Source organism: Chanos chanos, chromosome 2 (assembly GCF_902362185.1).
Source record: "Chanos chanos chromosome 2, fChaCha1.1, whole genome shotgun sequence".
NCBI classification, from domain to species: Eukaryota; Metazoa; Chordata; class Actinopteri; order Gonorynchiformes; family Chanidae; genus Chanos; species Chanos chanos.
Window position 1 is genome coordinate 13,907,274 of NC_044496.1, and position 27,941 is coordinate 13,935,214.

At 41.0% G+C, this 27,941-nt stretch overlaps 2 protein-coding genes across 3 annotated transcripts in view; one reads left to right on the forward strand and one right to left on the reverse strand.

Annotated features, from left to right (window-relative positions):
* On the forward strand, positions 1–10,940 carry cttn (cortactin). 2 transcript variants are annotated; one of them, XM_030766155.1, is made up of 17 exons: positions 1–90; positions 1,472–1,555; positions 1,792–1,865; positions 2,102–2,231; positions 3,362–3,472; positions 3,648–3,702; positions 4,455–4,565; positions 4,938–5,048; positions 5,724–5,834; positions 6,415–6,525; positions 7,376–7,431; positions 7,531–7,600; positions 7,690–7,838; positions 8,091–8,159; positions 8,657–8,789; positions 8,948–9,019; positions 9,203–10,940. In XM_030766155.1, the coding sequence occupies exons 2-17, from the start codon at positions 1,472–1,474 to the stop codon at positions 9,337–9,339; spliced, it is 1,584 nt and encodes a 527-aa protein (XP_030622015.1). In that variant the 5' UTR covers positions 1–90; the 3' UTR covers positions 9,340–10,940. The 2 variants fall into 2 exon arrangements, with proteins under 2 accessions (XP_030622015.1, XP_030622016.1); XM_030766156.1 differs by lacking the exon at positions 6,415–6,525.
* Positions 10,941–16,238: 5,298 nt separating this feature from the next.
* The window catches only part of LOC115830170 (SH3 and multiple ankyrin repeat domains protein 2-like), an 82,755-nt gene continuing 71,052 nt past the window's right edge, over positions 16,239–27,941 (reverse strand). The window contains exons 22-25 of the mRNA XM_030794219.1: positions 25,144–27,556; positions 22,646–22,661; positions 18,806–18,829; positions 16,239–16,742 (exon numbers count right to left, since the gene is read on the reverse strand). Of these exons, the coding sequence (XP_030650079.1) occupies positions 16,239–16,742; positions 18,806–18,829; positions 22,646–22,661; positions 25,144–27,556 (2,957 nt within the window). The remainder of the gene's footprint in view (positions 16,743–18,805; positions 18,830–22,645; positions 22,662–25,143; positions 27,557–27,941) is intronic.

A 27,941-nucleotide genomic window follows, 5' to 3' on the forward strand; every position in this document is an offset into this window, starting at 1 on the left:
CAATCTCCGAGTCCTTCTGCTCTGGGGTTTTGTGTTATATACTTAACGTTTTTTACAGTGATTGAACCGCCGACGGAAAAGGTGTAAGATGTAAGTATGAAATATTCCTGATGATGGGCCGGTGATCGCGCGCACTGGATGGATCGGATAAACACACGCTGAAGATGAAAGGAGAGCAAGAATCTTAAATCATTCTTGCACAGAGAACACAACCAGGGAACTAAAACAGGAAATACCTCTGTAGAGAATGCATTTCTTAGTATGCCTAATTCATTCTGTTAGGCATTCATTTTTTTTCTTCGTTTTTACGTATACAATTTATTCATTATGTGGTAGAACACAAGGTAAATACAACGTCTTTGGAACTTGTCAAGAGGAAATCCATTGCTACATTTTTTCTCGTAATTGGTTGTTATGGTAATTTCGTGTTAATGACGTAATGCTAAATCATTAACGCCAATTATTTTTTGTGGAATTATTATTCTTTTTTTTTTAGAATATGGTTAGTTAAATACAGTTCCTGGGACTCTTAGCCATCACGTATAGCTAGCTAACGCTGTCTTTAATTTATCTTGATGTTTGATCATGGCCTACTTAGCTGTCATGATATCTGACGTTATTCCAAATAACTTTAGACAACAAGGAACATAAAATAAGTGAAAATCTCATCTGTCGTCCCTTCCCTGACAGGTGATGACCTGTTTTGCTGTGTTTTTAGGCATCCCCTAGTACAGTAAATAAACGAGTTACCTTTGCAAAACCATATCAGCGCGACTTACATTATAATAGTCTGGGTGTGTTATCTAAAGGGTTACATGGTAAAACACGGACATTTTCGGTTTTGTGGTATGTTCGTGAATTCCTGTGCCTCAATAGGCCCGAAATTGCGAAGTGTAGTTACTTGTTAATTGGGTGTGGTAATATAGCTTGCGCAAGGTATCTCCGTCTACCGAACAAATTTGACGTACCAAAACGACAGCAGAGGGAGTCCTCAAATTTAGTGGGGTACAATCCCTCAAGTTTGCGAACTCATGAGAGCCACGTCAGACAAAAGAGCAGCACTTAATGTTTATGAAACCCAGATGCGCAGTTAGCCTTGCTGTATCAGAGTGAAAATTGCTCTTGTCTCTAATGGAATAATGAGTCTTCCCCTAGTCTGAAATTAGGCTTTGCTGAAACCACTGAAATCTATCTTGTATTTACTTGTGACAATTTAGAAGACGTTGCTTATGTAGCAAGCTGTATTATTCCATTTATTTAAACAACTTCAAATGGACCTGTAGAACCAAAGTGTAGATTCAGGGATTTATAAAGTACTTCTGTGATATCTAGCTCCAGCTCTTTTATGTTGCAGTTTAAATGTGTTATGACTTGTGTCCCCATGTAACAACTCTCTGTGAAATTATATTACAATCACTGATTTTTTGTTGTTGTTGTTGTTCTTTCCTTTGCATTTGTACATTTTTACCAGATGTGGAGGGCAGCAGCTGGTCAGACAGTATCTGTTAAAGTAGATGATGGAGCGGATGATTGGGAAACTGACCCTGATTTTGAGGTAGGAGCTGTTCAAACCCAACTTAATTCAGCTCGTCTCTACTTTAGCCTGCACATTCCACAATGCTGGTCCCTTAAGAGTTTCCTCATTACTGGAGTCTTTTTTAGGTGGTGTTGTTGTTTTATGTCAGTCCTTGAGCAGTCATTAGTTTCTTCCTTATTTCTTTCTGTATTTTTTGTTGTATACTCTCACCGTTGTTTCCTACCATGTGTAAGTCTATATTTCTTTTAAAACAGAATGATGTGACAGAAAAAGAGCAGCGATGGGGAGCTAAAACAGTGGAAGGCTCAGGACACCAGGAACACATCAAGTGAGTTACCCTTCCATGGTTATAAACAGTTTTCATTATTTTAATCATACTTTTGTAAAACATGAATTCTGGTGTCATGCAATATGTATGTGTGTATGTATGTATGTATGTAGATAGATAGATATAGTCCATTATGGAGATGATGTATGCAAAATGTATGACTTTGAAAGGTACACTGTAGAGACTGACACATGTGTTTCGTGTTTTCTCTCTGTCACTCATATATCTGACTGCAGTATCCATCAGCTACGTGAGAAGGTGTCCTCCGAGCACACTAACCTGAAACAGAAAGAGCTGGAGACTATGCCCAAGGCCTCTCATGGCTATGGGGGCAAATTTGGTGTACAGCAAGATCGCATGGACAAGGTGATATTCCTTATCCTCTTCTAGCTAACTAACTTCTTTTCTCCTACCCTTCCCCTCATCCTTACTCTTCGGTTTTCAAGCTGGCTGAAAGATTTCTAGTGTTTGGATGTAGAGAATATGCTGCCCTCACTCTAGTAGTAGCGAGATGAAATGGATCCATGTAAACAGTACCACAATGTAAACCGCCAGTGACATAATCTGCTGATCAAACCTCTTTGCTGTAAAAGCAGATCAATACAAAATCCCACTAACAGCAGAAAGAATGAATACATCTGTTAAATATGATATGTGAAGTCCAACAGATTTAAAAATAGATAAAGCAATGTCAAAGTCACTGCACTTTGATGGTATTAAGGTCCCCACAGAAAAATTGTCTTGAATCCTGTGTTAGGGAATGGGATACAAGATTCAGAGTAAAAGGAGAGCAAACAAGACCGCCTTTGCCAACATCTGGATTATTTTACAAAAGAAAATGATGATCTAGATTGCCATCTATATAGGTGTTGTTGAGTCAGTTAATTATAAACTGTACCACTATGCACAATTAGTTTCATACATTCACAGATCAGGATTGTAAGGGAGTTCATTGTGTCTGGGGTGTTGGCCACTGACAGTCTTCTCTGTGTGAGACTTGTTATGTCACTAGATATCTGGCTCATATCTGCCTGACTCGTGTAATTACCACTGCCCTGCTGTGTGTGTGTATGTGTATGTGTGTGTTCTTGGACCTCGGATTTCTCTCCTGCTGTAGCAAGGGGTTAATTTGTTAACAGGTCGTGATAGAGATCCTTTTCACACATACACACACACACACACACACTATCCATTCCAATGGCCAGTCTGTGAATGTGCTGACGCAGCTGTGCCCAGCTGAACCTGTGAACAAAACAAAAGACAGAGCCTTGCTCAGTAGAGCATGGGATGGATTAACAAGCTCTCACATACTGGCATCACTCAGCCTCCCACTGCACATTCTCTGTCATGTCCCTGACACTGTGGCCAAGTTGTTACACAATGAACTTTGTGACGCAGACAACAGATTAATTGAGTTTTTTTTTAATGGTAAATAAAGAGAATTTTAAAAATCTCTCTCTCCGTGTCTTGCACTCTCTCTATCTTCCTTACGTCAGTCTGCTGTGGGCCATGAATATCAGAGTAAGCTGTCCAAACACTGCTCCCAGACTGACACCTCCAAGGGATTTGGCGGCAAATTCGGCGTGCAGGCCGATCGTGTGGATCAGGTATGGCAGTCGCCAATACAAGCTACTGCTTCACTTCCTGGAGAGGAAAACTGATGCTGTGTTGTCACCATATTAATGTTTGAGTCAAAGGCCTTGTTTGTAGTATTTCTCTGTCTTTGTTTGAGAGACTGTTTTTACATCTGATTACTAATTGATGTATGCTATCTTTTTGTAGTCTGCTGTTGGCTTTGATTATGCCGGAAAGACTGAGAAACATGCCTCTCAGAAAGGTGACATGCTGTGTCTTTGTAATAATCATTTGTTTGCCTGAGTGAAGAATCCATTATCCCTGCTCTGTTTCCTGTGCAGTACTCCCTTATAGAGCTCGTCTGTGATGTCCCATTATGGCTGTGATTCAGAACTAGCATTGTAAAAAAGACTGTGGAGGAGGATGTGGTTATCCTTATGACATTCAATTTTTGATGAAGAATGCAAGTGAAGAAGGGTTTTGTCTTTAAAAACCAGTGGTTATTTTGCAGACATTGGGAGAACTGCAAACTATTTTGCTGAGTTTTGCTTCTGCTCTTTGTGTCATACATGCGCACAGGCAAAGATAAAATGCTTATGTACATGAGCTTACAATGCAGGCTCGAGCTCACACGCAAACCCTAGCTTCATCACCGGTTCATTTCTCAGTATACTACACGCCATGTAATCATTTTACTCTTAGCCTTGTCTGTTTTCCCAAGTCAGCTTAAAGACTTCAGCTTAAAGAGAATTCTTCTGATCAGCGTAACGTTCAAACTTTTTTTTTACCATTATTTTTAATGTGCTTTTAAAATGTGGGAGTAGAATTAGATGCATAGACAAATGATCATGTAGTTTAGATATGTAGCTCTTATGAGCCTCCCCATTCCTGCTGCTTCCTGCCTTGTATGATTTCTGTTGCTTTCTTCTCTATCTGTCTATATGTCCATCTACTCTCCCCTTGTCCCCCACCTCTCCCTTCTGCTTGATTGCTGTGCTGTGTGATCATACCCAGACTATGCAACTGGGTTTGGGGGGCGCTATGGGGTGCAGGCCGACCGAGTGGACGGGAGTGCTGTCGGCTTTGATTACCAGGGCAAAACTGAGAAACATGAGTCTCAGAAAGGTTTGTCCCCCCCCCCCAACCCAACCACCCACCCGCTTACCTTGCATTTGACTCTCACATACACACATAGACACACACTCACAGACATATGTGCGGCTTCCCAAAGTGTGTGTAATCCCTTTCCATCCAAGGGATTTGGCAATATTGATGCTGACAACCTGCTTAATTTATAAATGTTTTTTGTTTTGGTTTTTTGTTTTTTTTACTATTTGTTGCAGAATTCATGGCTTGTTTTTGTTGCGTTAGCTGGCATATTTATATATTTAAGATTTGCTGAGATTCAGCATGAGCTTAGATTCAGTATGAGCAAAGCAAAACTTTGAACTGATCTGCCATGCTTTACTTACTCCATTTCAATGCGGAATTCCTCAGATTATACCAAAGGCTTTGGTGGAAAGTTTGGAGTGGAGACTGATAAGGTGGACAAAAGTGCGGTGGGATTTGAATACCAGGGGAAGACGGAGAAGCACGAGTCTCAGAAAGGTGTGACCTACATGTTCCCACCTCACAGAGTTCATATCAGCTCAGCTTGTCTTTGCAAACATAGCTCTCTCATTGGTGCAGGCCAGAAAAAAAACTTTTGAGTGTAAAAACATTATGGAAGACTTCAATTATTACTTTTTAAAATTTAGTATTTCACTGTCTCTATTCTATATGGTCTCTGTTCTGTGTAGTCTGATTTATGATAACTAAGCACTACAACAACGAATGGTGGACAACCAATGTCTGACTATCTATATTTCTTGGGAAATGGAGAGAGAGACTTGTGGTTTCGTGCTTTAGAATGCATGGAATGCCTTCTGCTGCATTAGACATTGTCATGACATGCGTTTATACCACAAGTATACGCACATAACCTGTATGCATTAGCTAACTTGAAGATAACCATCCCCAAAACAACCAGAAAAATGTGTTTTTCTCTGAACTTCCGTTTTGTCAGTATCAAGATTTTTCTTTTTTGCTGTACTGCAAAAGTCCTGTACTTTACAAGACAGAGAAGGCTATGCTTTACTATAAAACAGCAGCTGTAGTGTGACATATGTTGATGTCAGCCATAAGGAATTTTAGACTAGGAAAACGTAATGATATGCCCTGGTTCATGTTACAGTAACAGTGTTATGCTCTCAGCGTATTAATAATGCTTTTGAATGCGTGTAGACTATGTGAAGGGTTTTGGTGGGAAATTCGGAGTGCAGACGGACAGGCAGGACAAGTCGGCTGTAGGATGGGACCACCAGGAGAAACTGCAGCTCCACGAGTCTCAGAAAGGTAAGCTTCCCACGGCTAGTCCGTTCACTTTATTTGCATCCAACCACATGATAGAGGCACACATATAGGCATGTGAGCACACATACACGCACACACCCCCATTGGCTACCTACCTAACTCTTTTGGTTTGGTGAGTGAAAGTGTGACTCTTGGTGGAAGAATCCAGCCAATCCAAACCCACCCAGTTTTATCAGAGGTCAAAATATTTAACCCCAAGTCTTTCAACAAAATTGAGTGAAAGTGTTTTGCGGCGTCACGTGTGTTTTGCACTGACGGAAGTGTTTGATTACAGTTGTTTTTTTTCTCACCAAAGTCATGGACTCATGGCTCCTTCTGTCCACATATTCTATTCAGATGCAAATGACTTCCTTCTCACAGCTTATTCCTGGCCTTATCTAGAGGTGACCGATTAACACAGAGGAAAAGCTGTGTGTGTCTGTCCGTGGAGTGATAATGAGTGTTCCTGTTAGTTTGTTCAGTGTGAAGTTTGCGTCCTGTACGAACCGTTTTGTCATTACACGTGTCTGTATGTGTCTGTATGTATGTGTCTTTACCTGTGTTTCTGTGCGGCCTTTTACAGACTATAAGCGGGGTTTCGGAGGGAAGTACGGGGTAGAGGTGGAGAAGCAGGACAAGTGTGCTCTGGGCTTTGAGCATAAAGAGAGCCTGGCCAAACATGAGTCTCAGCAAGGCATAGTCACCTCCCCTTCATTCCCTCACCCCTCCCACTCTCTGAAATACAGTTACCTCATATAGCGCTGGCCTGGCTTCATTGACACTCCCTTTTCAGAGCCACACCCCCTTTTTCTTTATAAACCCATCCACACTTGTCTCTCAATGACGGACACGCTCACTCTAAGGCGCTCAGTGGCACAATCCGTTGACATGCTTGCAAAAGCTCTGTTAACCCGTAGTTTAATGCTGAAAGAATACGTCTTGGCTGTGCTCCCAAGCATTGATATTGTCAGTACATTGCACCCTTTATGGGCCTATGTATTTTGCCACATGTAAACATCTGTTAGATGTACCGAAGGTTTAGGTCGTGCCTGGCAGATGCTGCAGAATGACCCACACCACCCCCTTGTTTACCTTTTTCCCCCCCGTATGTCTTGTCTTGTCTTTATTAATTTATTTCTTTAGCGACCCTCCCTCTCCCGTTTCACCACCGACACCTCTCTGAACACCTGAATCCTCCTCTGCTTCTGGGCCTGTGGTATGAAAACATACCCCTGTGTGCATGATGGCCACACTGTGTTGGCCCCATTGCCTTTTTGCCAAGCCCTAGCATCCAGAATAGTGCTTGAGACTCAGCTTACAGAACCATACATTGATTCCTGGCTTGCCATTAAGTTGGCTGCTAAAAAATATTGTGTTAATGGCTCTTGTGATGTATTTGTTTTATATGTGTTTTGTCCTTTTTTTTTTTTTTTTTTTAACAGGTTTGCATGAGCTCCCTCTCTATGAATTTCTCTAACTTCTCATCCGTCGAGTTATTTGATCTTTATCGGCGTGTTAAAGGTTTCTCTGTCTTGTCTCTCTAGATTACTCCAAAGGTTTTGGAGGGAAATATGGTGTCCAGAAGGACAGGATGGACAAGGTACGTTCCTCGTGCTGTGCTTAGGAAATGGGAAGTGAGGAGTAACTCAGACAGTAGTTGGTCTCTATACCTTATGGTTGTCTCTCTCGCTGTTCACAGAGTGCCGGAACTTTTGAGGAAGTGGAAAAACCAGGCACTGCCTACCAGAGAACCAAGCCTGTTGAAGCAGGTAAGAGCATGAAGTGAAATGGTATACATAAGACATAAAGCTGTGTCGATGGCTGCGCTCCCTCATTCTCTTTCCCGTCATTTCTCAAGCTGGCGCTAGCGCTAGCAGCATTAAGGCTCGTTTTGAGAACATTGCGAAGCAGAAAGAAGAGGAGGACAGAAAAAGAGCAGAAGAAGAGAGGGCCAGACGTCAAGCCAAGGAGAGACAGGAGCAGGAGGAGGCGCGCAAAACGAATGAGGTGTGCTGTTTGAGGAGCATTTGTGTCAGTTTATATGCGTGGGGGATATGTTTATGTAAGTTCACGTTCTGGTGCACATGAATGAATGAATGAGTGAGTTAGAGGGTTTTGGGCTGTTGAACATGTTTATATGTATATGTTTGGTTGATTAAACTCTCTTGTTCGCTCTCTGTCTCTCGCTCTCTCTTTCTCTCTCTCTCGCTCACTGTGAGCGTCTTTTATTTGGCTTAATAAGTGATATCTCTGTTGTAGGAGTCAGCCAAAGCCCAACCTCCCTCACCTCAGCCAAGTCCCACACCCCCAGCTACACAAGTCTATGAGGTAATCAACATCACACTCTGTCTGTCCCAAGGAGCCATAAACCCACTGAGTGAAATAGTTTCTATGATCTATTCTCACATGAACAACGCAAACACAGTCATTTTATTACCAAAGACACACTCCCCTTGCTGGAGAGATTTCCCTTTTTAGTGTGTTACACTGTCGCCCTCTGCTGGGGATTGTATCTTATGACATTGTACTGCACAAGGATTATTTGTGTCTGAAAGTATGAGAGCCACGATTATATGTGGGTTTTCAAAAGAAGTCCCTGGGGGGTGGGGTGGGGTTGGGATTTCTTAGCTAACTAGATAAATTAAGCCAAAAATTCAAGACTGTCCAGTATTGGTGTTTTTGAGCTGCTATCCTCATTGATAATTAGTAGTTCACCCAATCATCTAAGTCTTATGTCTAATCTCTGGAATCCTCCTACTCTGTACAAGTATGTGTGTGTCTGTGTTAATGGCCAAATGCTAAGAACATCTGGATGTGTTTGTTAGAACACAAATCTGTATGAGGAACCCACCAATGACACGGCTGAAAACGGGGATGAAACATATGAGACGGTACCGTCCTCTGAGCCAACATACGAGCCGGTCCAGGAGGAGCTCTACCAGAACCCAGAACAAGAGAGTCAGTACCCGTAACTTAACGACCACAGTCACATCATTGACCTTTACTTGATCAGTACTGTAGTTGTACATGTTTGAATGTCAGATTTAAAAGCCAGTGTAAACACTGTTTTAGTGTTTCTCTTGTTGAATGTCTGTTTGTGTGTGCTTGTGTGTTAGCAGATACCCAGTCATATGATTATGGAGAGGACCTGGGTGTGACTGCTGTGGCTCTTTATGACTATCAGGCTGGTGAGTGGACACAGGACAATAATGAGATGACACCATACATTTTCATATGTGAACTCAATCGCACGCATGCACACACACACGCACGCACACACGTTCAAAGACAACAACTATCACAAGACAAGAAATGCAGTGTGCTGTGATGAATATTTTGTTTCATGACCTCATTTCCTGTGTGTTTCTTAGCTGGCGATGATGAAATCTCCTTTGATCCTGATGACATCATCACAAACATAGAGATGATTGATGAGGGCTGGTGGAGGGGTGTGTGTCGCGGGGCATATGGACTTTTCCCAGCCAATTACGTCGAAGTTCGGCCGTAAGGACAAAACTGGCCATATTGAGGCCCGTCATCCCCACTCCCTGGAGGAGAGGGGCTTTCTCACTCCTCTTCATCTCTTCATTTCTTACTCTCTGTCCTTCGTGGTGCACTTCCTACAATATGTTTGGCAGTCTCAGGTTTTTTCATTTATTTGATTCTCTCTTTCTTTTACTTTCTTCTGCTTAGTCCTTTTCCCCTCTCCCTCTTGCTATTTTTTTTTTATCTCTCTCCCTCTCTCTCTCTCTCTCCTTTCTCTTTCCTACCTTTTTTTGAACACTAAGACTACGTAGATATTAGAGGTATTCCCCATACCTGACTGTCCTGAGAGAGAGAGGAAGCTAATATTACATTATTCTTACCAGAGCAAGAACTTTCTTAGTCTGACTTAATCTGACTTAGTCTGTAATTAGAACTCCTATTGATCCCGCCCTCTCACCCATAATCTGTATTCAGCCCCCGCTTCACCGGCCCATGCAGTCTCCAACAGACGGGTCAAAGAGAGGTCATCCCTTCGGTTTTTAGTATTGATGACTGGCCATGAGGTTGTTGGTATTTTAGAGAATGTGGTACTCTTTTAACCTCCTCAGCATCGCGAACTGATGGAGACAGACGTGTACTGTATGGAGAAGAGTTAAGATCACCAAAGACATTAGAGCTCATAGCACTTCACAGAGCATTAACATTAGTAAAATAAACAGTGTTTTTTTTTTTTTTTTTTCCATGGATAATTACAAAAAAAAAAAAAAAAAATCAATCATGCTTCCATAGTCTGATAAAGGCACGCTTGCTTCACGCTAAGTCATATAATATGCAGTTTCTGAAGCTTCTGATTTTCAGTTGCCTTTCTTTGAAAACTAATTGGTGAGGGGATATTCTTATTTACAGTATTTGAGAATAGAAAGAGAAAAGAGGCCAAAAATCGATGAGATAAAACTATCACTGCCTCTGTCATTTTCCCTCTTATTGGCATGTAGCAAAAGTATCTCATTTATCACTCGTGGCCCAGTGAACATTTTTTTTGGTAAAAGAAAGAAAATTCCATCCATAGACAGTGTACAAAGTTGTGTATAAAAGGAATATGTTTTTCACATGGTTGGAGAGATATATATTGAGGGAAAAAAAAAAAACATGGAAAGGAAAATGTCTTGTGTAATGTGTTAAGTGTAGATGAAGTGTGTATGCCTCTCTCATGGGCATGTAATGCTGTGTCTGAGTCCCTTGTTCTTGTCCATGTCAATGTACAGTCCATGGGTAATGGTTAATGAAATTTGGGGCCACTTTGAAAAAACCGACCAATACTGTATGGAGGGGGAAAAAAGAGAAAGAGTGGATTCAAATGATTTAGTGTTTCTGATGGAATAGTATAATGGGGGGGAAATAATGATTGTGTGTTAGCTTAATGATATGCATTTATTTTAAAGGGTGACATATGACAATCCCATTCTGGTGTGTTGGAGAATTGAATTCTGTAATATTCGTTAGTAACTGCTTTGTAGCATTACTCATCACATCATCAGTTGGTTTGGGGTTTTATAATAAAGTGACCTTTCCAGATATATTATTTTTATCTGTACTTCTCGCTTAAATCTCATCACATGCTTGTTTTTTTTTTTTCTTTTTTGTAAGAATATAAAATTTCAATTAATAAAAGATGGATAGTTGAAATGCATCATGCAGATTTTTTTTTTTTCAGGGACATGTTTAAGTGGGGCTCTCTCATACAGCATGTCAGAACATTTTAAAAATCAAACTTATAAGTAAAAAAAAAAAAAAAAAAGGAAAGAAACTTCATAGGTTTGAACCGTTTACTCGTACTGGAAACGGAGGCTGTACTGTCTGCTGGGGGCATGAGTTACCCCTTTATGTTGGTACCAGTGAAATATATGAACTAATTAGCTTTTGGAACTGTGCATGGAAATAGAAGAACCAGCCGGGATGTGCTGAGAATTGAGAATCATGCCCTTAATTTAAAAATAGAAAAAAGTATGTGTTCTTGCTGAACCAATACAGCCTAGAGCCCAGCCCATCTCTCATACACACAGACACGTCACGTGATCTTGATCTTGAAATGATCTTGAAATGAAATAGAGGATTGTGATCCCTTTAACAACACAGATGATTTGCTATGCAAAATATGAGGAATAATTTAGGAAAATAAAGAAAGAAATGTAATAAAAATGCCCTGTATAATTTGTAATTATAATAGTAATGGTTCTGTTCTAAGTCTATACTATTATAATTCACCCATTTGCTTGCAATATTTTCTGTGTACCACTAGGTGGTGTAGAAACACTGACGTTTGATTGACCTGCTCCATTAACCTATTTTTCCAGAACAAATGCACATATAATGCATAAGTTATGATAGTATTTTATGTCAGTTTATACTACTTTCTCATCGTAGCATTTTTTGTGTGTATGTGTCACCAGATTCACACTTTTTTTGTGACAACATTTTATTGTCAGAGGATGCACAGTACTGACTCTGCAGAGTCAGAGCTGTCAGATAGTACATAGAGAAATGACAGTAGTATAAATATATAAAATCAGCTACATCTCTCTCTCTCTATATATATATATATATGTGTGTGTGTGTGTGTGTACACCTCTTCATATACAAATACTGAGATAAGATCAGTAGGCTTCATGTGTTACACTTGTAAATAGAGCAGTTTAAATATATATTTCAAGAACACAGCATCTTTGTATGGGCTGCTGTGGCTCAAACCATCATTTCAGGATAGTTGGGTTTTTATTCATTTGCTTGTTGCTGATTTCAGTTATCTTCTCAGTAACTTCATGCAAATTCTTACATATATTATTGGAATATAAACTACTTTCCTTATTTTGGGACAGTGTGACAGAATGTGCAATTGGCCCACAATTCTTCCTTATTTTATGCAACAGATTCAAACTGGTCAATACTTTATGAGGTCATCTGGATATGGACTTTTAGGTCCTCTTTGAATGTCCTGCCATTTCGATTCCCAGTGTAAAGTGCAAGTAATAGCCCCACTTGCTGGTTATGTCTGAGGATTTGTATGAATGTAATAATACACTTTCATAGATTTAACAAGCAGATACATTATGTCAAGCCACTTAGCAACAGGATGGAAGTGCTCTTCTGATTCGATCTTTCTTTCCCACAGTACTACAAAAAGCTTTGAGTGGAGACCCTAATCTTACATATGCACGAAGACAGATGATCGGGGTTGTGAATAGATCTTTTCACACATATATATATATATATATACACATATATATACATATATATACACACACACGTGTGTGTGTGTGTACATATATATATATATACACACACACACACACATACATCATACATATATATACATAATATTACATGAGACTGAACTGCCCTACAGAAACGCTCTTACACACAAGCCCACACTTGCATTAAAGGAAAATACACATAGTGCAATATTATATTTATTTCTTACAGTCAATTTTGGTTGCCATACAAGAAGTATTTAGGTTTTAGGGGAAAGAGTGCGGTTACAGGGACTCTTCTTCATTTCCATAATTATTCCTAAATAAGAGGATCTGGTAGCACAAAATTACAGCAACATAGATAACATGAACACAGGTCTTTACACAAAGTAGAGCGAGAAACGGCTTACTACCTATGAAGAATATAAAAGAAAATAAAAACAATTTATAATGAAATCAAATCATAGCTGACTGAAAGAGGAGGTTCTTTTGTGAGGGGGGGGGGGGTGAGGCATGCCAGTTCTGCAGCATGTCCTGATCCACAAAGTGATGATCTTTAACTTTTCTTTAAACTTTACTACTACTTAACTCTACATTTCCACATATAAATTAGCTCAGTGATATGTTGTTCCAAAAAGTCAACAGTCACATCTAGTCCTTTTTTTTTTGTAGCTTTTATATATAACATACTGTAAGTGTCTTCAGATCATTTGCTATGAAATGGTCTGAAAATTATGTATACATTTACAGCAAGTGATATTTTGGTCTGTCAAACACATATTATACACAAACTAAGTCATTGTAATTTCAAAGGTAATCACAATATATCAGAGGCAGATGATAACAAATTTGTGTCTTGTTTTTCTCACTGCAAAACTGGCTACTTCTCTGGAACAGTTCATGGGGTCATGTACGTAGAAGGGGTAAGGATCATTCTTAAATTTGAAGACCACAACCGAGGAAATAAATATTGCTTCTTATGTAACTCAGGAACCTATTAAACGGATTTATTTCTTCATTTATATACTTTTTTTTTTGGCAAACCACACTTCAGTTGAACATTTGTTTTCAGTCAAATAGCTCTATAAAATTTCATATAACTCTATATAAATCATTAAAAATACTGTGCTTTTTTTTTCTCACGCTCTGCTATTGTAAAATAAGATCTATTTAAAAAGGATAGAGACATAGCAGCGTAACTTAGGCAAGCCCACATTCAAAACAGGCTTGCCAATTCCCTTCCTTTCCCACAAAATATCTATAGTCACCTGTACGTCATCCATACATACAGTTTGGGATAAGGACCACCTAAGCATTCACAGCCACAAAAGAGAGGACCATCCACAAAATCTCTCACCACTAATACAGAGCTTCACCCATCTCTACTGGTTGAGAATAACTGCTAGGAAACAAGGTTCTTCCAAAGCTTTTCATACAGAAGAGTTTGAAAAGCATGTGCTGTTGTGCTCTGGAGCCTTAATCACATGAATATTTGTATGCAGGAGATGTATTATTAAATAAATCTCTTACTACTTTATATATATAATAATTCATTGATTATATATATATATATATATATATATATATATATATATATATATAATCTATTACTCTTTGTACATATGTAATGATAAATATTGTTCAAAGAAGAGCGAAAATACAAAACTACAAAAACAACTTGCAGGGGAAATTCAAGCTAATAATAATGTTCTCTGAAAGGAATGGGGTTATATGTTCACCTGAGACCCCTGCCCTTCCACTCTGAGACTCTGAAAGACAAAGTAAGTGAAAATAAATGTGAGTGATTGTATCACCTGATGCCCTAAAGTGATAACATGTGTCTACATGCTAAACATATTCTTTCATCTCCACAACCAATAGGAAATACATAAAACTTTGGCACCATGGCCTCTTTACCATCATTTTTCCCCTCCATGCGAACATAGGCAGGTAAATGCCAAACAAGAAAGTGTCAGAAATACCAGTTTACTCTCTCTTTCTCAGTGCTTTTCTTCATACATTATACATATTCTGTGAAGTGCTGAAGAAAATGTTGATGATAAAACCATTATGAAAGTTGATGGGATTATGAATAACTCCAGTCAGTGTCTGATTCTGTCTCCTTTCTAGCCACTTCTCCATCTAAACAACGCCTGCAGTAGAGTGCCACCTATCTGCTATGGCAGGTAAATGCTGTCTCTGAAAACAGTCATAGTCTGTGCTCACTTTGGGTGTCTTCTATACTGTTCCAATTATTGAATGTGCACTAACTACTGAGATTTTATGGTGCCTTTCAGCAGCCAACAGTAGTGAATATCTTCACAGGATTCTCTTTCCATCATTCATGTTATGATAGCAGCATACTGATCTTTTCAGTTCCTGGCCACAGTAGCAACACTGCACAGTTTTGGTCTAATGTCTGAGCAATAAACTCTTTACAATCTGTTTTTCTGTTTGTTTAATTTGACTGTGGCCCCACAAGCCAGTAAAGAGTAGCATTTTGCTCTCATTGCCAATACATATAAATATTAAAACACTCTCTAGTAATATCACATACATAGCTCACTAAAACTTCACACAAAGGAACATATTTTTACAAAAGTAAATGATGTGAAATGAGTAAAGGTTACAAAAGATTCTGATATTGAATGATTGTGAAAGATTGTGTGCAAGAAAAATGTCTGAAGAAAGAGGCAGTGACAGTTGAATGACAGTAGATCTGAAAGAAAATTAAAAATTAAAATAGTATCTCTGTTATCTGGCACACATTTTAGATCAGTGTTTAGGGGTCCAGAGACTTGGAGGGTTGGGTGGGTGGGGGGAGGGGGGTACCACTCCTGCTCACTTGCATTCAAATGGAAGACAAGGATGAATCAGACATGTTTATCAAGCTCTCACACCCTCCTTGGAGACATGAGAATCTCCCAGGGTAACTGAGAAACAGGAGGGCTGCTACACTGGTGCCCCTGTGCCTTTAGGACAGGACTGTAATGTATAGACGTAGCCAACTGTGGTTCTTTGTGAATGCATGTGAGAGAGAGAGTGTGAGTGTTTCTGTGCCTACATTAGAATGAGCCAGCATTTTGGCAAGAGTTTGTTAACACAAACAAGTGAGAAACAAATACAGTTCTTCTTTATCTAAGGAGTTTTATCTCTAGATGGCTGCTGCATCCATTACACATAACTCCAGTCATTTTAACTGATGAAATATTATTTGATGAAACTCTAGCAAAGATAGAAAAGGAGCCCCCAGCTCAGCTGGTTAGGTGTCCCCTGACGAGGCAGCTTGAAAAAGTCTGTATTCCAAAGTGGTAAGGACATTAGGACCTACTCACTGTATGAGGAGGAGGTCTGTAACTCTCCATCTGAAGCACACAGGAACACTGCTGGATGTAAATCCAAAGGTTGCTCCCAATCTCTCTGTCCTCCAGAACAGGGTTTGCTCTGACTAACGGACAGAGAAAATGATGGGAGCAGCAGAACGCACTCTCCACGGAAGAGCAAGACCAATTATCAAAAGAAGGATGATTGAAAAAGTGTGAGCACAGAGGCCTGTAGGGCATCCTTCTACCCTTGTCGTGTCTGGTCTGGTCCAGATGCACACAGAAAGAGATAAGAGAGAGAGAGAGAGGGCGAGAAATGAGGGATGGAGGAGGAAGTGACAAACCATCCCTTATCTGTCCATCAGCAGTTTAAGAGCCCTCTCTATGTTCATCCTGTGGCCCACGCGGGTCACGCCCAAGTCTATAAGGTCCTCTTTCTGCAAGTTGGGTAGATGTGAGCCCTCAATCTCATTGTCCATGAAGGCATCTCTGTGCTCAGCGAGGTTGAGGCTCTCGAGCCAGTCAGCTACATCGTGCTTGGTCCACAGGACGACAGGCTTGCTGGCGAAAGGCTTGTTGGAGGCAGCCTGAAGCAGTGTGAGGGGGGAGGGCGACCGGCTGCTCACCGAGCCCATGCTGAAGCGTTCGCTGCCCCCGCTGCCCATAGGTGGAGTGGGCAGTCCAAACACGTCCGTTAGGGTAGGGGAGGAGGCAGAGGCAGGGAGGGAGGAAGCGCGGACAGAGGCAGGGCCAGAGTCCGGAGGGGATGAGATTGGGTTGGAACCGACATGGTGCTGGGTAGGTAAACTCGCAGGAGGGGTGGAGGGCGTGGCAAAGGTCACTGTGTTGCTCCTCTGGGTACCTGAGGCAGGAGCAGCACCATCCCTGCAGACAGAGAGACAGTGATTTGTGGCAAATGACATAATCAACATAATTCATTTGACTATGGGGTCAGAATATCTGGCCCCAGGAATCCAGGAGAAATCATGACAAAACAATATGATACTTATAATACTTGTTTTTTTTTTCTATTTGCAGTGCACAAAACTGCACGTCATATTCAGATCCAGACCAGAATGTGTAGCAGGCGATTCGGGATAATGTGAGAGAAGAGCAGAGATTTAGTGGTGTCACTCAACAATGGTTAAGATGGGAGCAGAATTCAGAGCCAATAAAATTTCACTCGACTGATGATCTATGAAATTCCTTGGGTATTTCACAGGCCACATTTATTTTGAGTAAGCTGCTCAAAATTAATATAATTCACATAAACTAATTCCAATACCAATTCAGAATGAGTGCATAAATGAAGATGAAAATACGAGCTACCAAATGACTGAGTTATTCGATGGTGTATACATTTTAAGTTAGAGCCATTGTAGAGTATTCAGTGGTTAATTAGATGACTAGCAGGGGCAGAGTGACCATGCAGATGTCCTAGCCTTGTTTGCTCTACAAAGATCTACACTGCCTAATCTCTCCCCAGCTTTGCTCTTCATTATTTGACAGACTTACTGGAAAGATTACTGTCTACGGAGATTGAAAGAGAAAAAGCAGGATTGCCACACAAAATCCACTCACTTCGTATATATGAGGAAATAACAATGTTTCTGTTTCCTCTGCATAGCTCTAAGATATTTTTTTTCTCTAGCTTAGACTGCATTTCATAACGTTCTCTCATCTCTCTTTACATTAGTTAGATGATTTCTCTTGTTTCTCCATTTTTCTTTTCCTGAAGAAAGAGGTGAAGAGAATTGGAGCGTGTGGCATCATGGATAGTATAACAGATGGGGATTCTGGGCAAAAGAAAGACTCCACCCCTATGGATAAAACCCAACTACCCCCAGCCCCCATTTTTACTGGTGTGGATGTATGGATGCGTTTGTGTGTTTGTATTTGTCTCTGGTAATATGGGCAGATCCTGTCATTAAAGTTGTCTTGCACATGTGGTCAGTCTTGTTACGTGTGTTGTTTAGTTTAAGGCCTTTTTTACACTACCATGTTATCTTTCATGAACATGAAAACACTGATTCTCTCAACTAGCGGTTACTACACATACGGTATTAATGAATATTTGAGATGTATGGTAATGTTTCTCACTGGAGCCACTAGATGGAGCTGTTAACATTGTTTCTTCTGCAGTGTCAAACAAAGCTCAATTACTATCCACTTACTATCTAAAATACTCAATTTTTTCTGAAGAAATGCACTAAACCACACTATATTTTAGGTATGAGAATAAACACCTCCTTAAAACCACATCCACCACAGAGATCCTCAGATAACACACTCTGATGTCAAGAGTTTGCCCCATTTCCCCAAGGTCAGTGACTAACTGTAATATATCATGTGAGGGCCTCAGATGTCACTGTGGTCCCGTCTCCAACATAATGGTTTCCCATGATGCTCTGCTTTTCTCTTTTGCTCGCTTTTTCTCTCTCTCTCTGTCTCTTTCTCTCTGTCTCTACCTCTCCTTTTCTCTTTCCTGCCACGTAAAATCAGCTACATTAACTGTATGTGATCAGAAAGACCCACGCGGGGCCTATAATATTTAGTCTTCCTATCCTGTGTCAGTGCAATTCAATTTTGTCACATAAATGTGTGCACTGGAGTGAGCAGTTTGCGTGAGTATGTACATACAAAAATATGTTCATGTTCATGTATACACATATATATGTTTATAGTCACCAGCCACTTTATCGGGAAGCACTACTATTGCCATGCACATTTTGTGTTAGACATCCTCTAGCTCTTCATCAGTGGTTAGTTTCTGACCACGGGGCTGACGTTGGCTGGTTATTTTTGGATGGCGGACCACTCTGAACTCTGCAGTGAAACTGCCGTGTGTAAAAACTTTAGAAATACTGCTGTGCCTGATACCAGCATGACACCCACTACCATGACACTGCCATGTCACTGTCCCTGCTATGTTGGAAACAGTCTACCACCCAAATAATATCTGGTCAACAGTGGTACTGTGGTCACAAACTGACCTGAGCTGATGAACATGGTAGAGCATGGCTGACAAAGTGTGTATGGCAACAGATGGGCTATAGTAGGCAATTGTACATCTATATAAGGTGCATTTAAGGTAGGTATACCTCATCACAAAGTCATCACTGAGGGTAGATCTAAGGTAGGTGTTTCAAATAAAGTGAACGGTGAGTGTATAAATACATACACATTCACAGATAGTAAAATTTATATGTTGGCAGAGATCACCTCCGTGCCCACAATGTCCATAGTACCCAGTCATATGAGCTCCCTTCTCTCCAAGGACTCAATCACCTGAAAGACCATTTTCTCACTCATAAAGCCTCACCACTCTTTGAGCTGATGCACCAAAGAATAAATACAGATACTGTGGGCCTCAGGGAGAAATTTACATCAGCAGCTCTTCAGAAAGACAAAAGGGCATTTCTTTTAACAGCAAACAGAAGTGGACTTATGGGGAGATAAACTGTGAGTAATCATTTCTTAAGTCTCATCTCTGCATCCCCTCACTTTTTAACTTCAGAAAATTTTCTGAGCATTCTTTTCTTCCTTTCTTTCTTTTTCTTTCTTTCTTTCTTTCTTTCTTTCTTTCTTTCTTTCTTTCTTTCTTTCTTTCTTTCTTTCTTTCTCTCTTTCTTTCTTTCTTTCTTTCTTTATTTGTTTTTTTGAATGTATACTGTGAACTGTAACACTCGTGGGTAAATTTCACGTTTACATGGTATACACTGAGACAACAGTTCTATAAAGACTCAAAAGTTTACGTATGCTACGAGCTCCCACAACATAAAACTCTGTGCTCAACTTCACTCTGGCCCACTGGACGGAACAGATCTATTAACTTGTTATTTATCTACAACTTCAAAGCCACAGGTATTCAAACACATGCTCGTAGAAGTCACCTAAAGGACAGAGTCTCCCAGAGGAGATTGTGTTCAACTTATGGCCATGTGAAATCATGATTTAAGCAAAGATGCACGCTGCTGCTCATCTGGTGTGCAAGTCAATAATGAATACATTAAACATCTGTCTGATGTAGTTTTGAGTGATTTAACTCTGTGTGTGTGTGTGTGTCTGTGTGTGTGTGTGTGCACATAAGTGAGTAAACAGACAACATCAAGTTCACCCCAAACAAAAACACCACAACTGCACACAATGCAATTAAATGGAGAAGACTCCTGCAGCTCAAAGTTCTCTAGCACACAGGAAAAGGTTGAAAGCACAAAGGTGCTCAGGCCTTTGGTGCTTCTCACTCTACACTTACTGTACAGCTCTTCAGCACAAACTTCTCCCCACACCGTCAGGGCAGGGATGGACAAGATGAAATGAGATGAAGTGAGAAAGGAAAACATGAGAGACAAAGGTAAACAATACGACACAAGCACGGACATGAAAAACATGGATACACACACACACACACACACACAACAGCAAGAAAAAGAGACAGGGCAACCAAACACATGAAATGATGGGTATTTGTCGAATGAAAGTTAATTGTAAATGGGAATGAGACACATTACTATATGTACAGTAAAATGCTGAAAAATCACTCTAGACCACAAAAGCAGCAACATTTGTTTTTGAAGGACAATTAGCACAGTAAAACTATAATACCTGGCAGCTAGCACAATAAAATTAGAATACCTGACAATTAGCACAATAAAACTATAATACCTGCCTGGTTATCAAGCATGCCAACATTTTGCTATCATCGGGTTGGTTAATTTATCCAAGTTTCTATGTAAACCTATGTGCTGATGTCATGTTTTATATGAATGACAGCGGAGTCCATTCCCGTGACAGGCCAAAGATCAAATTCAGATGATTTGGTCAAATAGTGCATGATCTGTGCTAGTCGCATAGGCGCCAGTTTGGTAAGTCGTAGTGCACGTGCTGTCGTTTAGCAGAAATGATGGATGCTGAACTCCCATGTGGGTTGATTACCCCCAGCCCCCCTCACCCCCCCCCTGCAGTTGGCTGGTTCAAGCCTTCTCTAATCGGACTGACATTGTAACCAGGCCCCAAGGCTGTTCTCATCAGTGTGTTGCTAGGCAACTGTTTCGTTCATGGGCGAAGCACACACTAATCTGTGAACCTTGGAAGAAAGAAAGAGAAAATCCTGGTATCATGGTGTGCAGTTGCTACTGGTGTATATACATGATTAAAGCTTGGCTTTGATATTCCTGGTGACCCTGTCTCTCGGTGACAGTGAGAATATAGGACATTTCCGTATACTTAGCATTCTACTCTGAGTGTATTTCATACATCTTATACTCAGAACGCTCCCAAAAGAAACAGTCCATACTTCTAACAGATGTTACACTGATCAGTTGTTACATATTTCACCACTTTTCCAATGCATTTACTTTGGGATTATTTATTTTCTTTACATCAACTGAAATTTACATCTTGGAGACCGAAGTTCATTCTCCAGTGTATAAGGAAGGTCGGTAAATCATTCATCTCATTCATCGTCCCTCAATTCATCTAGTCCATTCAAATGTTTCAAACTAAAATACATGCATGAGATAAAGCACTTGTGAAAGTGAGTATGGAGTGACTGAAATTTAGTAAATAGGCAGTGAGAAGCTGCCTGAACTGCATGGGCAATGTTAGGGCCCAAAGTCTTTATCCCTATTTTAATCTCCAAAGTGAGTAAAACTGGCTTTAGAGAGGGTGATTATTAAAAGAATTTAGGTTGCACAGGGGATAGACCTCTCCAGTTTGCTTGCCTATTTTTGTTCACACATTCACTGAGCCATTTCAGGGCAACTTTAGAACATTGTCATAATAAAGTCTCAATTTCCCCTTCCATTAGAATTTAAATATGATTTTCACTAAGTTTATGGCATCTCTATTGGTGTGGCATAGGTTGAGATACACATTCACTCTAGTAGTTGACATGGCCAGTAAGAGAAACAGTTAGCTTCTTCCATCTGTTCAAGTACTGTCTTTTTAATAAGGGATAAATAATTTAGAGGATAGGTCTTATGAATGTCATTAATATTTGTGGTACTAGGTAAGGCATCCTCTGAGACACAGCATTGGGTTGCATCTTGTGACCCTTCTGAAGGGCACAATGACACTTCTTGTTAAATTAACCATACAACCCAAGAAGGTTGAGTATACATTCAGAGTATCAAGTAGGATCAGGTGCAAGTGCTTCGGTTTTGATAATATAATACATTCTCCATAAGATGGTATAAGATGCTCTTGTCTCCTGACACTGACCCCTTGCATTGAGGAATATGACCTGATTAAAAATGAAACAACCAAACCTCAGTTACACAGGGGCTAAGTCGTTTTATTTTGGTGGATGGAGAATGGAACGAGGAGTTCAAATTGATCTTCAACAGCTCTACTGAGGTTCGCACATTCAGAAATTAAATGTAATTTGTACAGCAGCAAACTAACGATTATTTGTGCAACTGATCCATCTATCAACATTTTTCTGATTAATGGACTAATTTAATAATAATTTTCCTGATGTTCTCAGGGGGGTGCGTGAAAGGAGACATGGAAAGGAGAAAAAAAGGAAAGCTTTGTTAATCGTCACAACTGTCCAGTATCACACTATGTATCTGTATAACCTGCTAGAATGAACCTCATTTAAATGTGCTGAAATGACATTTTTCAACTATATTTCCCTAATTTACCACATTTCAATAATTCTTAGATCAAACCTATGCAATTCACAATTAACTCTTTAAGAGCAGGTAACAGCACATTATGGATACATGGACTGTTTACCATAAACCATTCACACTTTGGACATTCTGGGTCTTGATTTCTTCTGATCCCCTTGACAGCGTCATTTAAAGTTTTGCGTGCCTGATAAGCTTTCTCTTTTCTATGATGGACAGAAAATAGATGTCTTCAATGCTTCCTTAGTGTGTTGCATTCTGCCAAAAAATTTGATACACATTTTTGCATTATAGGGCTTTTTTGGTACACATGCAAAAATATTGTGGTATTTGTCAACTAGTAGTTGCGGCCCTATTTGAAAGTAGAAAGAAAATGACAACACTTGAAGAACTATTAGGGACAGGTGAGTAAGATGAGTATTTAATGGCTGACTAGCTGTGATATCTCCGCATGTCTATGGGCCTGAAAATTCTTACCTCTTGACACCCCCTGAGATTTCTGCAACTTTGACAGTTCTTCTTGTCACTTAGCTTTTGCTTTAATTCATCAAAGCTGTCATTGTGTTGCTTTCTAATCTCTTACAGCTCTTGGTGTAAATCACAGATTTCTGATTTATGCTTTGAGTATCACATCTCCAGCGGGACATCCTCTGCCTCCCAAATTGTTGCTCTTGCAGTCATTTTCTGATTAAGTCATCTAATTTGTTCAGATGAGTAAAGATGGTGTCAGGAATTTTCAAGACACCATGTTTCATATCTATTCTGGAAGATCGCTCTCAAAAGTCAATGAATCACTTTAATTCACCTAATTTAGAAAACAAGAAATTATGTAATACAACTGGTCAGTGAATTTTTAGGGATCTAAATCATCGCATCTTCTTAATGCAATGTCATAACAAACAGTCCTCTACGCATTTCAGTTTTAATCATAGGTCGTCCAAAACACAGGTATGGATACCACTAAGGAGCAGACTGCCAGTTTGTTCAAACCTGAAAAACTTTAACTGCACAATCTGCATAATGTAAACATTCTACCCAGCTATGCACATACATCTCCTATGCCCTGAACTGCAACTATTGTGGGCTGATTTCATTTACTGGGCTTACTACCATTCGCAGCATGCAGATCATAATGATAGTAATAAACCTCCCACCCTTGATACTGAGGGACATCTGCAGTGATTTGAGTCTGATGGCTTCGTCTACTGAACACAATTGGCTATAATATTTCATCTGTGCGATTCAGCAGCACTGTGGAGCAGCAGAATCTTACTACTCAGTTTTCTAAGCTGCTTCCCCCTTAAGTGACTTACTTTCAGACTAAAAAGACCCTCTAAACAAAAGGCACGTATAATCTACTGTGGGCATCAATTAAAATATGAAGTTTGAAACTGTTTCACCATAGATTTTTCACCTGATCAAATGATCTGGCTATAAAAACATTTGAGCTCCACTTTAGCTTCATAGCCCATAATCCATCTGAATTTTATCTAGGCCCTGTGGGTGATGGTTATTGCTAGCATCGCCTTAAAGAGAGGAGCGAGAAAGAGAGTGAGAGAGTGAGAGATAGATGTGAAACAAAGAGTTGAAAATTATCTTTCTTTTCCCTATTTTATACGTCAATGGTTAAGAATGTCTTTCTTTATGCAAAATGCATGTGAGCTGTGAATAATTCAACATCTTTTCCCTGCTCATGTTACGCAAGAGACGAGGACTTAAAAGAGTATGAGCTGAAATTATTTCAGGTGCAGGGTTGATCTGAGGCTATGGATACACATTTACATTATAATTCACTTTCTGTTAAGAAAGGTATAAGCCAGTCTGGCTTTAAAGCAGTTTATCTTAGGAAGGGTTTACAGAACACTGGTTATTAGTGGAACTGGAGACTGGGCCATTATGAGCACTCATAATTGCAGCAAATCTTAAGTGTTTCAGACTCTGCATATTCAAAGGCCTGTACACGGCACAGTGACACAGGGATCATGTTTATTCAGCAGTTTGGCTGATCATCATTGACTGAACATCTCTACTGTAACTCCTTACAATAAAAACAGTAAAACTGTTGACACCTTTCAGGCTAAAATAAGTTGACACCTGTCAGGCTGAGGGTTGTTCTGTTTTATTCTAAAGCACATATCATTCATTATCCTCAGCTGTCCCCTTCAATATGCCAAAATATACAGAGGAAGAAAAGGTATCGAGCAGGAGCCCCACGTCATGAGTTAAAACAACAAATGCCTACGCACATATAGGAGTGTCCCCTAATACCAAACAAACTTTACATACTATAATCCCTTTGTAACTTTCTGAAGGCTAAATTGAGGTCAAAGTTAGTTCACTCATAGATGAAAGTAATACTTTACAGTTTTACGGAGGCATCACTGCATTATATGTATACTGAATATGAGCTGAAGTCTTCAACCCATTTCAAACGCTGTTCAACATTGATTTAATTGTATGTTAATATACTGCAGTGAATGAACAAAAGAAAAAGAGGGTAAGTGGAATTACTTTAAACCTAAGCAGAGAGAAAAATTCTTTAGAAATAGGTTAGGATTAGAATTTGCTGTACTACATCATAATAACATGTCCCACATAGAGAAAACAGTTATTCCCTCACCTTGATCCAAAGCTCCTGGATGCTGTGGGGGAGTCAAGTGAATCCCCTTGTTTGGGAGAGCGCTCCTTATTCATCTGCTGGAGTATGGAGCTCAATTCACTGATGACATTAGCCTTAGGGTCCGTAACTGATGACGGGGGACTCCTCAGTTCAGGAGGGTCTCCCCAAAGTTTTGAGCTCCGCTGTGTGGGGGTTTTCGGCAGTTCTGATGAGGCAGCACCACCTGGTGGTGGGGGAGGGGCTGATGGTGGCTGGCCAAAAGACTCAAGGCTCTCCTCGATCAGAGCATCCCGGTAAAGTGCATTGTTCTTGTTAATGATGGGCTTCATTTTTGGCTTGGGCGGCACAGGGGGTCGGTCCACCAAGAAGGCCTGCCCATCTGCATAGACTGTGCAGGTGTCCAGAGCCTCGCTGCCCTCTGATGACAGTGTAGAAATACTGGACACAGTGGAGATGGTGCTGGTGGTCTCCAGGTGAGGGTCACCACTGCTCCGACTATCCACCTCCTCAATGCCTGAGTCGGTCACTGGCTCAAAACCCTCTGGAGGTGGTGGGGGATAGCTGGGTGGGGGAAGGCAGTTAGAAAGACACAATGGACGTTTGGGATCAGTGTTGCCCGTTGGTGGGGCGTGGGGATGATAAGATGGCAAAAGTGCCCCTGATGTCCCGTTCTTCCTCTGTTTGAGGGTTTCCACTTGGTCCTCTGGGATGTCAATACTGTTGGCAAACTCTAAAGGTGGTGGTAAGGGTTCAGAGAACACAAATTCCTCATCAATGTCTACTGAGGCAAGAGGAGGAGGGGGTATGCGGAAAGGCAGTTTAACAGGCTCATCCACTGAGCTGGCGGTGACGATGGTCTTAGCATGGGGAGGGACAGGGGGCTGAGAGTTAGAGGCAGGGGCTTGAGGATTAGGGGCAGGGGGGTTGGTGTTGGGATCTCTTAACTCTGTGGGGGTGTTGTCCTGTGCTGAGGACCTCTCTTGCTTCCCACCCTCAGGTAGGTTGTTCTCTTTGGGTTTGGACCCATCCACTGTGTGAACCATGAGAAGCCCTGCTGACTTCTGTTGTGACGTATCCACAATGTCTATCAGCATGTTCTTCTTCTCCTCTGCAAGTTTACTGTCTTTTGCTCCCTCTGTCTCATACTTGGATTCAGTCATCTGCCGACGTAGGCCACCCCTGCCTCCAGGTCGACCCATAGTCGCTGTGGCAGCAAATTTGGCCTCAATGCCTGAGCGAAGCTTGGTATCAATGAAGAGTGGTTGGTTCAGGTCTGGTTTGTGGGGGTCTCCTTTGGGTGGGGGAGGTGGAGGCTGCACCTGCTCCCTCATGGCTCTATCTCGGGCGGCTAGAGCAAGAGCAAGAGGTGAGTTGGGGTCTAGAACCTTGCCCGTCACTGGGTGTAGGTAACCTCCGCCATTAGAGCTGTATGTTATGCCAGCAGGGAGGCTGACTGGGCTGTCTAAGTTAGGGCAATTCCCAGTTCGAGTGCTAAGAGGCTCACGCACTATCGTGGGCTCTGGACTATTGAAGTCTGTCACATTGCCCCCGCTACCTGATGGCACTCCAAGCAGTGATGCAGGGGGAGCCATGAGTTTTCGTAGATTATCATCATTGTTAAACATGCCCTCATCAATGGATTTGGATTGACGCAAACGGGGGGCTGGGGTGGGGGAGTCCTCGTCGCCTAGGTCGGTGGACAGAAAAGCTGGGGAGTTCCTGCGTGCTTCCAACCGCTTCTCACGGTCGCGCACTGCCCCAGCAATAGCTGCCGCAAAAGGGTTGCTGACATTTAGCCCATCCTCTGGCCTTAGTTGGCCTGGATGATCCGGTGTAGTGGTCTCAATTTCCATGCTGCTTCCCTGGCTGCTCTTGCCACTACTACTGGTAGACGGTTCTTTGACAATGATGGTGGGGATGGGGATGGAGCAAGTCTTCTCTGGGCTGTCCTCTACATTTGGCTGTTTCACCAGCATGCCCTTCCTTCGTGCTGGCTTGGCAGGGATGTACACTGTTTTGTTTCCTACTTCTGAATATGGGTTCTCTGGTACTGGGGCTCTACTGCGTGAGCGTATATCCTGTTGGGCTGGGGGATTCTGAGGCTCATACTGTTCAGAGCTCTGTCTGTGGTACCCGCCCCGGTCTCTGCGCATGGTACCTACACTGACGTCAGTCCGAATGGGGTGGCCTTTGGTGGCAGAGTTCTGTGTGAACCCAGGCTGGGTGGTACCATAGCCCCTTGCCATAGAGGCATTAGGTGCATAAGGTGGAGATGGAGGTGAGATGCCAGGGGGTGGAGGGATGTCTTCAGATGTGTCTGGCATGGAGAGACTACGAGTGAACTTCAGCAATGGCGGGGTCAGGAACTGTTTCTCTTCCTCTGTGATTCCTGAAGAAAAAATATACACACACACTGTTCAGTTTTTTCCACATAAAAATACTTGAAAGAGTCCTCCAGGAGAGTTGGACTTTTCTATCTATAACATTTTATCTATCTTTATTTTATGCATTTTTAATCTTTCCACTCTTTAAAACCTTTACAATAGTTTGTTCAAAACTATATCTCTAAGGAAGCCATTTACTGAGTTTTTGAATTATTCTCCGTTTATCTGCATTCAGAGTAATCCATCAAACCTAGCTCGCACAGGAGCCATTTATTTTCAAGGTAACGATACTCTGGACGTAATTTTAATGATCCTAAATAAGTAATGCTTTAGCTTAGCACTCAAACAAAGAATTATATCTGTCCCATTTGCATCTATAGAAATAACAATTGTGTTATTTAATAGCTCCTGATA